Source organism: Anarhichas minor, unplaced genomic scaffold (genome assembly GCF_050575085.1).
Source record: "Anarhichas minor isolate MPS153535 unplaced genomic scaffold, ASM5057508v1 ptg000033l, whole genome shotgun sequence".
In the NCBI taxonomy this organism is placed as follows: domain Eukaryota; kingdom Metazoa; phylum Chordata; class Actinopteri; order Perciformes; family Anarhichadidae; genus Anarhichas; species Anarhichas minor.
Genome location: NW_027466479.1, coordinates 6,262,435 through 6,274,736, shown reverse-complemented (window position 1 = coordinate 6,274,736; position 12,302 = coordinate 6,262,435). Strand labels below are relative to the sequence as shown.

At 41.4% G+C, this 12,302-nt stretch overlaps 2 protein-coding genes across 2 annotated transcripts in view; one reads left to right on the top strand and one right to left on the bottom strand.

Moving 5' to 3' along the window:
• Positions 1 to 1,591, top strand: part of nfatc1 (nuclear factor of activated T cells 1) — a 38,425-nt gene extending 36,834 nt beyond the window's left edge. Inside the window, exon 10 of the mRNA XM_076106375.1 lies at positions 1,536 to 1,591. Within this exon, the coding sequence (XP_075962490.1) occupies positions 1,536 to 1,591 (56 nt within the window). The remainder of the gene's footprint in view (positions 1 to 1,535) is intronic.
• A 6,893-nt stretch (positions 1,592 to 8,484) lies between these two features.
• Positions 8,485 to 11,117, bottom strand: slc52a3-2a (solute carrier family 52 member 3-2a). The gene is made up of 3 exons (XM_076106268.1): positions 10,105 to 11,117; positions 8,819 to 8,942; positions 8,485 to 8,694 (listed from the first exon to the last, which is right to left on the bottom strand). The coding sequence occupies exons 1-3, from the start codon at positions 11,115 to 11,117 to the stop codon at positions 8,485 to 8,487; spliced, it is 1,347 nt and encodes a 448-aa protein (XP_075962383.1).
• Positions 11,118 to 12,302: the final 1,185 nt, after the last annotated feature.

Genomic DNA, 12,302 nt, shown 5'->3' with positions numbered 1-12,302 from the left:
CTTCCTGTTGCTGTAACAGCAGTCGATCAGCGAGGCCAACATGACCCTCATGTCTAGAGTGTTTTGCAGCCACACTTTTAACCAAGCCTCCTCCATTCCTTGTGAGGCACGTACACCCCTGTCTGCTTTGGTGATGGGAAGCGAGGGGTATTTATGGGAGGAAGCTGCCGTGCCAGCGCTGGTTCTGCGAGGGAAATAAACGTTTTGGAAAAAAAGAAGTAATTCCATTGTGTGGAGAGGAAAGGCTGCTTTTCCAAGCGTCCAGTCAGTCAGAGGGAATTCCTCCCTTGGTTTCTCCGAGGCCCGATCCGGCCAGGGGTGTTCCCCTTCCCCTCTCACATTTCTCATCCCTGTGAGATCTAATAAAGAAAAAAACAGGGGGGGGGGCTGATCCTGAACCTGCAGGCTGATTAGAAAAAATGAGAAGCTGATTAGAGATGGATGATCTGTGGAGACTATCTCTTGAAAGTGATAAATGAGTTCACGGATAAGAACGGTGAAAGCTAATAAAAAATGAACCCGCTCAATCCCCTTTAGAGAGGGGAAAACTGTGAGTGATATGTCCTTATGTCTCAGTTATCTATATATATATATATATATATATATATATATATATATATATATATATATATATATATATATATATATATATATATATATATATATATATATATATATATATATATATATATATATATATATATATATATATATATATATATATATATATATATATATATATATATATATATATATATATATATATATATTTCCCTGGTTTAGCTTCAGTCCGCCTGCTCAGTTGAACACAGCTGATAAAAACAGATAAACAAGTGCACCTGGATCCTTTAGAGACAGCGGGAGGTTGCATCATCTCTCTTGATAAAGAAAGGTCTGGGGATCTCTGATATAAAGTGATTCTATTAGGTTGACTCAGAGGAAATAACAGATCCTATAGAGCTCAGAGAACTTTAAAGCACTAAAATATATATCTTTTTACATCAGCTTCGTTCGGCTCATTGTCTTGGGTTTTTTGCGGTCCATAACCGCTCTCATCAGTGTCCTTTTTATTTGTAGCAGGCAGCTGTTTTCACGACTGCACACTACCTGCTAAGCACCAAACAGCGAACCAACAAAGTCAGCAACCAGTCGGTTATCAAAGTGGAACATTTAGCAACTTAAGAGCCAGATATTAACCTCAAATCTGAACTAAAAGGAGAGTAAATATTGAATGCTAATGTTGCTAACTGGTCTGCTGGATGTGTTTTAACAACTGTTAGCTGACTTTTTAGCCAAATCCACTGTATAGGGTTACTTTTGAAAGCCAATAAAAACCAGTTGTAGATGTTTAGTAAACATTGTAAATAAAGTTTAGAAAAAAAGTGTCACGAGCAAGAAGCTAATTGAAAAAAGTAGGTTTTCAGGGTCTTTAAAGATATTACATGCGGTGTTATACTGTACATGCACTCCCTCTGCATGACATCCATGTGGAGGTCATGAACACTGATCGCCCTTTTCTCTCTTTTCCTTTGCAGTCAATGAGATCATCAGGAACGACCTGTCGACCATCTCCGTCCACAGCCATGCGTAGTTTCCTGTCCGCGACAAAACTGACACGGGAACCCCCCCCCCCCTCCCCAAAAAAGGGAAACACCAAACAAAAAGATTTGACGTTGTGCTTTTCATGCTTGGACTACAGCGTGCAGGAAGCAGCAAAAAAAGGAAATGCAAAGAGAACAAATGTAAATGTATAGTCCAGATGACCCAGGGTCCAACGTGTGCCTTGTTTTAACATGTATAATGCCTTTACACAGAAGTTATCCGAGGAATACATCACATGACTGACTTTAGCAACCATACCTGCCGCCCCCCGCCTCAACAACAATGTTGCTTTTAGAGGACCAAAACATGTTTTTATATGTCTTTTTTTGTTGCAGTTTGTAAATGATTCAGTGCCTTTGAGTTATGTGATTTGTATATAGAGCATCTGTAGTACTTCAGTTTGCATATCTGACTTTTCAGAGAGACAGTTTCAAAAGAGAAGTGCCTTCTTGACTGGTTTGGCTTCAGTTATTCTCCAGCAAAAGATTTTATAAAGCGAGATAATGTACCGTTTGCTGAATAGTGACAACAAATGGTAATAATGGGATAATGTTACATGCTAAAAGACGGTGTAACTGTAGCACAATTGGAGAATTGTCATTAGCCACCTAAAGCTACTGGTCATACCAGACCAAGTGAGGCTGTAGCAACAAAACCCCTGAGTATATTGAATTGATCAAAGGTGAGTTTTATTTCTCATGAGTTCAACTTTTCATTTGTAAAAGGAAGAATGTGTCGTTTTTTTTTTTCAAAAGTTGCATAGTCACACTTTAAATCATAATTTGTTTGGACCAATTAAGTTAAGATGATTAAGAATTGAATACATTTTCTGTATTTGCAACCAACAATAAGCACTTAGCCACTAAACGTGTGGTATCACCAGTTTATTCCATTTAGGCGTCTTGTTACTGTCACTTAAAGTCACAACAACAATGGCAAAACTGTTCAGACGATTCAAAGTTACCCAAACCTCATATAGAGTTCTTATGTTGTTATGCACTCGTACAGTACAAAAAACAACGGGAGGCCAGAGACGAAAGTGAGGAAATCTTTTTCTGTTGTTGTAATACTCATTCCAGCCACAAGAGGCGGTAGTGGATCACTACGCCATGTTCTAAACAGGACTCGGAGCATTCATGTTTTCTTCTAGAGGAGTTCTAATGTCTCCATGCACTCTAAACAGAAAGGTACATATACATAGTGTTCTACCAAGTTATGACAATTAAAACTCCCGTGGAGGAAAACATACATTTTGGAGCTATTTGGAGCATGGGGTAGTGGTGCTCTTTAGCCTCTTGTGGTCGTAATGAGTATTACAACTTTTTTTCACACCTGTAAAAATAAAGTTTTAGGAATATTTTTGTCACCTGGTCTTAACAGGAGAGATCAGTTAAGACCAGACTATGAAAATGGATCACCAGAATTTCATTTTCTCCCTTGCCTCTCATGGCTTCCGTAAAAAATGAGACATTTTGAGTCTTTTCTGCATACTGACTCTAAAACAACATAGACTTTGCAGTAAACTGTTAGTAATACTGCTTTGACTTTTATCGGAGAAGAAAGTTAGCCTGGAAGCTATGCAACATGCAGGTAGTCTCCCAAAGAATGTAACGGAGAAGGCCTCGAACCCGATGAATACGTAATAACAGTGAACAGCAATACAAATATATAGATTCTTTAATGTTTGTTTTTTGTATTTTCATATTTATTCTCTTAGCATGTGCTCTGTTTATGCACGTTCATCATACAGCCTCTTTGACATGGTTCCCTACGTTACATGATCTACTCATTTGTTTGCTCTCTTATAGTCAAACTAAATGGGCTTACACACTTTTGCTCCCAGGTTTTATAAGTATTTATGAGTCTTAATCCTTGTAACTGAAGCCATACTGGAATGTTTACCGCGGAGGTTGTTGTTAGTGAACAACTCAAAGTTTTGCTTTGTGATCTATTTTTGTGTATTTGTCAATAAAGAAGTCTTCATCTCTTTCATCTTATTGATCTGTTTCTTACCTTTACACAGCGTCTTACTCTTCACAGTAACCACAGATGGTTAACAGTGTTTTATAATCACTAAAGAATATCAGTTTCTCACGAATCTTCATGATCGATAACTCCAGTAAGAATAAATCCTACTTCACAAACCCAACATCTACTGTTTCACAAGTCTTTCTTTTTTTACATTATTATGTAATGTTACTACTCAAGGCCTCTCCGGTGCAGTGGGTGTCTGTTGTGTTTCAGGGCACACTGACACCGTGTGGTCTGCAGATCTCCTACACATTGAATGACTCAGTGCTGACAAACACTTCATAGATGATTTGGCGTCTGTATGTTTTCTTTTCTCTACCTGACTGTGTCACGGCCGAACCTTAACCGACACCGAAACTCTGCAGTTATGGAAATCAGGGCGTGATGTTTGTTGGTTTTGCTGGGCTGCCTCGCACCTGTCTTACATCTATTAGGAAAATCAGGCGTCATTTTTACTTAAACAGTCGATTGATCCACGGGTCACTCTTCGGTTTGGTCTGAGCAGCAGCTGAATACACCTGGTAAGCTCTGACTTCGCGAGTGTTGAGTAATAAATGATATATAATTATATGATTGTAGGTATAATTGACAGTTCAAGGTAACTTGGAACAAGACGGTATTTATGACACTGTTAATATTGAGTCTTCAGTGTTTAATATATCTGCTTATATGTCCTCATATTAATGTAACATCATTTATAAAAATGTATTGGATCAAGTTTCTTTACTTTCTAAAACCAAACTAAGAATTCTGCCAGTACGGGCTTTTAATTTGACTTTTTTATTTACAAACTCTAAACAAATTTGCTTTTGATCATTTTTTAAGAATCAAGTGATGTGCTTTATTCTGTCAAGGTTCAAGATATTAAAATATACATTTGGCTTTAAAGATCTCCATTTGTACTGGAGGAAAGGTTGAATTAATATTGCATCGGTGTATTTTATAGAATTCAAAATGTATAGAAAATACTGTACGGATGTTTCTTTAAAAAAGTTCAACTTTGAATCACTTTAGAGCATGAAGGAATCAGAGGATGCTTGTGCATTGTACAGCACAGTATGCCTCTCTGGATGTATGTTCCTTGGCTTTCATATTCAACGTTTAAACTTAGAAAATACACACTTTTAAATGTCCATCAGTCTCTTTGATGCCTTGTTTCTTTCAGCTCTGAACAGCAGTCTGGTGAAATGACGAACGTTACCAACGTCTGTACGTTTGGACCGGCCCAGATCGGGGGTCTCTCACTGGTCGACATCATTACTATCCTCATGGGACAACCGGTGATCGTCAAACTGCTGCGGATCACCATCACATCCAAGAAGACTACAGATATCCTGAATTTCAATTTAGCTCTCTTCCACTACTTCCAGTACTGGATCTCCTTCTTCCATCTAATCTGCCTGTTGGTGCCGACAGACACCCACCAACTAATCTCCAGGTTTCTGTTGGTGTACGTACAAATCGGGGGGCCAATGAGTTTGTCTTATATCTGCCTGGAGAGATACGTTGCAGTGATTCACCCCACATCTTATCCTCTGCTGAAGAAATACAGATTCAGGGAGGTTTGTGCTCTCACGGTGTGGCTCCTCTCTGTGCCCTGTGCTTCGCTGACTATTTTGGGTCCGAGCGTTTCCTCCATCCTCATGGAGTCCGTGGTGAATCGAATCCCATCAAGCGTGATGTTGACAATGGTGATAATGACGGTGGGGTGCAGCATCATGATTGCGAGGGCGCTGAAGAAGTCCAGCCCGGGGAGAGACGAGATGCACCCTGTCAAGAAGAGAGCCTTTAAGACTGTCTGTGCCACCTCAATCCTCACCATGTCCTGTTACCTTCCAGTTACTTTAATGCAAAACTTAACATATGAGGAGGCATCAATTTATGAATGTTTGGTGATTCCAGCATCTATCTTCTTGCTGTCTGTTGCGAGTGTTGTGCATCCAGTGCTCTACCTCTCCACCCAGGGGAAGCTGCTTGCCTTCTTAAAGCCTCTCTATGCGCCATGCAGAGCATTGATGTAGCAGCAAAACAACTATTTGCTCTGTAAATATATAATGGAGTAATATCTAAGTAATAATAATAACAGTTATTATAATAAAAATAAAAATAATTGTTATTATAATGATAATTATTATTATTATATAATTATAATTATATGATAATGTTAATAATCATGACAACAATAATAATATTAATAACTTTATTTGTATTCAATCCTTTAATACAAGAAATGCAACACAATGTGTTTTACAATAAAGAAGGATAGACAGAATGAATATATAAAAAAAACATAGTACCTAGGTCAGAAGTAAACAAAGACCCTCCCGATTTCCAGCCGGATGCAAATTCAGTACAGGTCTCGATTACACCATGACAAGAATTTTTGTAATGTGAGCTTCCCTGGGCTTTGTTGACGCAGACAGGCCGGTCGTGCGTGCCTTTTAAGTGTATGTAATGGGTCAAATTCTGCATTTTAGCCGTCTCCATCTTGTTTTTTGGCAACCATAAGTAACATGAGAGGGTAAATAGAATCGAACGCTAATTAAGACATTTTTAGGCAACCAAAAATGCTAAAATTAACTTTCATGAACTAAAAAGGGTTAAAGTTCAAAGGCAAAAAAGATGGACGACTCCCAGACCGGACAACGCTGTGGTAGCGACCTGTCAATCATAAGGTAGCCCCGCCCTAAAGCATCCCCTGCTTTATGGTCTATTTGACTCTAAATGGACCATAATGTACTAAATCAACATCATGTTGTATTGAAGAAGACTTGAAACTAGAGCTTGAGACCATAAACTCATGTTTACAATGTTTACTGAGGGAATAAATCAAGAGAGAAGTAGAGTCATTTTCTCATAGACTTCTATACAACCAGAGGAGTCGCCCCCTGCTGGCTTTTAGAAAGACTGCCAGTTTAAGACACTTCTGCATTGGCTTCACTTTCAAACCGGAAGCGTAGCGCAAGTGTACACTTGTGTACACGAGTGTATTCTCACATCATCTGATTGTAGAAATCTGGTAATCTAGATTTGAAATGCTTGATGGACGTTTAGCCAAAACAATAATGCTTTGATGGAGAAATTATACCATTGGTTTAATAAGGAGCCACAGCAGGTTGATGACCAAATGATTCATCATTTTTGCCGGTTTCTTTCAAAATAAAAATCAAAGAATGAATAATGGAGTATGGAAATTATATGATCATATTAAAATAATATGTAAATTAAGAGGACATCATTTTTTAGAGAAGACTTTATCTTGTAGGCTATTTTTTAGGTTGAGCTGTATAGCCATGTCACCAGACTTTGTCCTGTGGCCACAAACGTGGACAAGCCGTGTCTTTATCCCGTTGTGTCCCTTTGGTCCGGAGGCTGTTTTCAGGGTTCGGACCACTGTAAGTTGTCCCAGTCAGGTCGACATATAAAGAAGTACGTTGTGTTCTTTCAGTAATGTTGGGATTATATCTTTATAGTGTAATCATTACATCATATTGTTTATTGCATAGTATGACATTATAGCTACCATGCAATAAACAATATGGATGGACAATCTGTGTGGAGTTTGCACGTTCTCCCCGTTGCAGCGTGGGTTCCCTCCGGGTTCTCCGGCTTCCTCCCACAGTCCAAAGACATGCAGCTTAGGTTATTTGGAGACTCGAAATTGCCCGTAGGTGTGAATGTGAGCGTGAATGTTTGTCTGTCTCTATATGTGCCCTGCGATGAACTGGCGACCTGTCCAGGGTGTTCCCTGCCTTCGCCCAATGTTAGCTGGGATCGGCTCCAGCGCCCCGCGACCCTCAACAGGATAAGCGGTTTGGATAATGGATGGATGGATAAACAATATGATTATGCCACTTGTAAATAAAATATTGTGATTGCAGAATTATTATATTACTACTTATTTGCCAATTCAATGGACTTTTGCTCCTGGCTGATAAAAAGTTTTTTTTAAGGGATAAAACATCAAGGCAAAAAGTTGCTTTATCCCAAATAATTGTAGTTCTGTGCTATATAGCATGACCACACATACAGCTGCCAGGGTAGCTTCATACAGTGGTGGATTATAAATACGTACATTTTCTCAAGCACTAGCCTACTTAAATACAAATTCAACATACTTGTACTTTTCTTGAGTTTTACCATTTGATGTTATGTACTTCTCCTCCACTGGGGTGAACATAGTATACTGTTTACTCCACTACATGTCCTACTGTCCAGGAAAAAAAACATGATATCCAAATTTGGGGATTTTGAATGTTAGTGATAAACAGAAAGGGTGAAGTGTTTCTTTATGTGTTGAAAATGTTTTCCTACTTCTTGAGCTAATTAAACTAATTTAAAAAGGCGTGTTGGATCAGCTGGAAAATGCATCTTCATGAATCTGAAACAGGACAGCGACGCTATCCAAACATGTGATGATCTTATAGAATATGATGCATTGCTGCAGATTAAACTATAGTCAGCCCGATATGAAGGAGTTACAATGCAACATATGCATTAATGCTGCAGTAATATTAATCCAGACACATCATATACATAGAATAGTAAAACACTGACAGGGAACATTTCACTGCACAGCGAGCACTTTTACTTAAGTACGGTTTTTGAATGTTGGAGTTTTACTTGTAAGTGGTGTATTTTCATAACGTGCAAATACTAGTATAAATAGTGTTCATCCTGTCTGCAGCAGCACGGTCTGTACGGCTACATTATAGCTTTTCTTGTAACAAATGACATGCTCAGATTCAGACGTTGCCAAGCAAAAACAAAACAAAAATGGTGGTAAAAAGAACATAACATTCAATTGTCTCCTCCGTTGAATATCTCGGTTCACACACGGATGTCGAGTCTTTATTGGCATTTCGTGTTGCACGGGTCCCCGGATGAGAAGAGGCCGTACACGCTGACCACGGGGAACATGGTCACGGCTCCCAGCAGGGAGCCCAGCTGCACTACCGCCCCGCACCACACGAGGGCGCCGTGGCCCTCGTCGCGCAGGATCAGCCCGATGATCACCTTCACGTAGGACAGAGTGAGAATAAACAGGACCCAGGCCAGCACCTGGTGGAGGGAGACGGAGGTGACTTTGAAACCTACAATTAACTCCATGTCGGTTGCCTGCATGTGGTGTTTCAGTAACGCCCACGCGAGCAAGGTAAGCATAGCCGGACAGTGTCCTACTCACAATGACGACGCCGCCGGAAGTTCCATGAACCAGCAGTGGACACGGACTCAGCGCCGCCATGCCCATTATATAAGCTCCGACCCCGCTTCCTGTCACCGTGAGAGCGCCCATCAGCAGCAGAGATCTGCGGGGAAATGACACATTACCCTTTACCCATTGTCATTTTGATGAGTCATCCAAACAACTGAATTAGTCCTTTAGGTTTATGTAGGTAAAGATTGACATAATACTCCACACAATTTATTCATACACAACAAAAGGGGAAGTTCAGTTTCCAATAGAAATCAACTGTGAACTCTTTTTTTTTTTTGTCACTATCTTGAAACAAAATACTAAAAACAAATTAGAATTGATTCTATGCATTTTGGACTCAGAACCAGAAGAAAAAAACACACTCAAGAACATTTAAAAACCTGTGAAGTTTAAAAAATAAGTTGCTTTATTTATCAATTAATTTTCCTTTTTAAAGGGTGTTCATGTTGCCGTGACCTGAAGGCATTACGTTTCCGTGTTGTCCGTGTACACGTGTTCCCATTCTCGTGGACGCGGTATCTCAGGAACACCTTCAGGGAATCTCTTCAAATTTGACACAAATGTCCTGGACTCAAGATGAACTAATTCAAATTTGATGGTCAAATGTCACTTTTTGGCCATAAATAAAGAATTCCTGTGCTAATTGCATAGACTGTATATGAGAAGTGGACGTGGTCATCGTGACATCACCCATTGGTTTGTGGACTGCTGTTATGAAGCCTCGAGATCAGCGATTTGGTCGTCGCCATCTTGTCTTTTTTGCAACCAATGAATGGAATTGTCAAAGCATACCCTGCTTTATGGTCTGTTTGACTCTAAATGGACCATAATCTACTAAATGAACATCATGCTGTATTGAAGAAGACTTGAAACTAGAGATTGAGACCATAAACTCATGTTTACAATGTTTATTACTGAGGGAATAAATCAAGTGAGGAGTAGAGTCAGACTTCTATACAATCTGACTTCTTTTTGCATCTGGAGGAGACGCCCCCTGCTGGTCAGTAGAGAGAATGCAAGACATGGGTACAAACTACAACTTGACTGGTTGGTGGAGGCGTACAACCGTGAGGCGGTAATTCTAGTTTCTCATGCAAACTGAGGTTCTAGGATAGAGGGTCTCGCAGGCTGCCCCTATTATTATCAATAATCTTTAATAGTTATTATTAGCTTCAAGGCAAACTTGTGATTTTGAGCTATTGAAATCAAACTGACTAATGTAGTGAAAAAGGTGTATCAAGCCACACACTGACCTTACGGGGAAGAACATGGCAATGAAGCAGGCGAGAGGGTTTGCTACAGCAGCCATGGTGGCTGATAAGTGATAGGTGTTGCTCCCGTACGGCAGGCACGAGTAGGACTGCACCGAGGGAAGCACCACGTTGGTCAGAGCGTTGGCCCAGGCCAGGATCACAAAGATGTACAACACCTGCGTCCAGCTGTACAAGCCTGTACCGAAGCTGCTCCTGCGCTTCTGGCTCGCAGGTCTGTACGGATCCATCATGGGCTTCTGCTCCGCCCACTTCCTGTCCTTCTCCGACTTCTCCTTCCCCTCGTTGGTGTATCGACCGCTGGGATGCTCCCTGGCCACGGATGGGTGGTAGTTCAGCAGCAGGAACGCCACCAGGCACACCAGCATCATGGCGCTGAGGAAGAAGAAAAACACCTCGGTGGAGAAGTTGGCCGGCTGATACTGGGCCCGCAGGTCAAAGGTCACGGAGCTGTCGGAAGAGTTCAGGGTGTTGTTGAAAGACCCGGTGCTGTTTATGCAGTGGACCACTCCGACTCCCTGGATCAGAGCCACCAGGGCAGGCAGCAGGCCGCTCAAGCCCTCCCCAATGTAGTACGTGGTCAGGTACCGAGCCTTGAGACGCATCATGAAGGGGAGGAAGGTGACGGAGGAGGTGCAGTCAACGGTGGCGAGGAAGAAAGTCAAGACGAGCAGCGCCACGCTGCGAGGAGCGCCCGCCACCACCACGGTCTCCTTCCAGAAGAAAGCCAGCAGGAAGCTCGCGGCCGTGCCCAGGCCGATGATCGCGTATATGACGGCCGCTTCGTTCAGGGCGCCGGGCCGGAAGCGGTGCATCAGGGTGACGAAGAGGGGCCCGACGTTGGCCATCTGGATGAGGACGGAGAGGTACGAGGGCAGGTACCAACCCTCGGGGATGTGGGGGACGACGAGGGGCAGCTCCACCCACAGCCCGTTGATGGAGACCCAGGAGCCCATCCCGAACAGACACGCCAACAGGTGGGTGAGAAGGGACATGTTGGAGGCGTGTTTCTAGTGCTAGGAAACAAATAGACGTCTATTAATTATGGTTAGTTGCATCCCAACTTTATCAAATGAAGTCTGACCTCAACCCAACTACTATATCGATTGCTAGGAATTCTGGTACATGTATGTCTGATCCCCAGATGATACATCCCATCGCCTCAGGGGATCACTTGCAAGGAAAATTTGTCATCTTTTAATGTGGCTCTCCAACCAGAAAGCAGATTTCTCCTGCCTACGGAGCCGTGCCGGCAGCGCCTACATGTACCAGGATGCTGTTAGAAATGTTCACTCGAGCCGATGTAAAAAATCACTATCACAGGATATTTATTCTTGCAAGAAGGAACAGAGTTGAATCACATACGAAATGTAGCTCAAGGCTGCTCGGAGATCTGTCTCCGAGTCTCTTGATATTCATGCTGAGTAAACAACATGCAGCGGGCTGGCACAGGGTAATTTACGTCACAAAGGGATAACACATGAATTGCGTTTCACACAGTACGTAGAGTATCTGGAACATCACTTTAACAATTTGTTCTAGTACAAAGGTCACTTTATCGTAATCAGGAAGTCATGGTCGCAAATTAGCCAGGCGTGAGTATTGACGCCTCTACGGGTTTATTATGGCTTATTTAGGGTAAACAGCTTGAAGTGTTCTTTCTGCCGTCAACTGCTTCTTCATAGACTAAACATTTGCTGAGACACCGAGTGTCACAGAAAGTTCACACGAAACCATTTGAGGACACATCTCTAAACACTTACAGAGGACATGAGCTAATGTTAAATGTATAACATTCACTAATTATTAAATGCATGATAATTAGTCATTTAGGTTTTTTCCCCAACAATGCATTGCACGCCAGCATCTGTCCAACGTCGCCTCGTGGCACCCCCTCATTCCCACTCAGCAGCCAGGAAGTAAGACACGGCAAACTTCTGTTGGTCTTGTAGCACACACTGATTTATCAATAGCACTGATTGGACATTCACATAAAAGGTGCCAAATGTTCCCTTTAACTTTTCATTTTGCACCATAATTGCGTTATAATTTCATCATAAAAAAAATGTGCAAATCACAGTTTATCTAATATTGTTGGTCACCAAATTCCTGCAAAACGCTTTAATTGCCTCTTGTGGTATTTGTGTGTTTAGCACATGTTAGCACTGACATGCTAAACT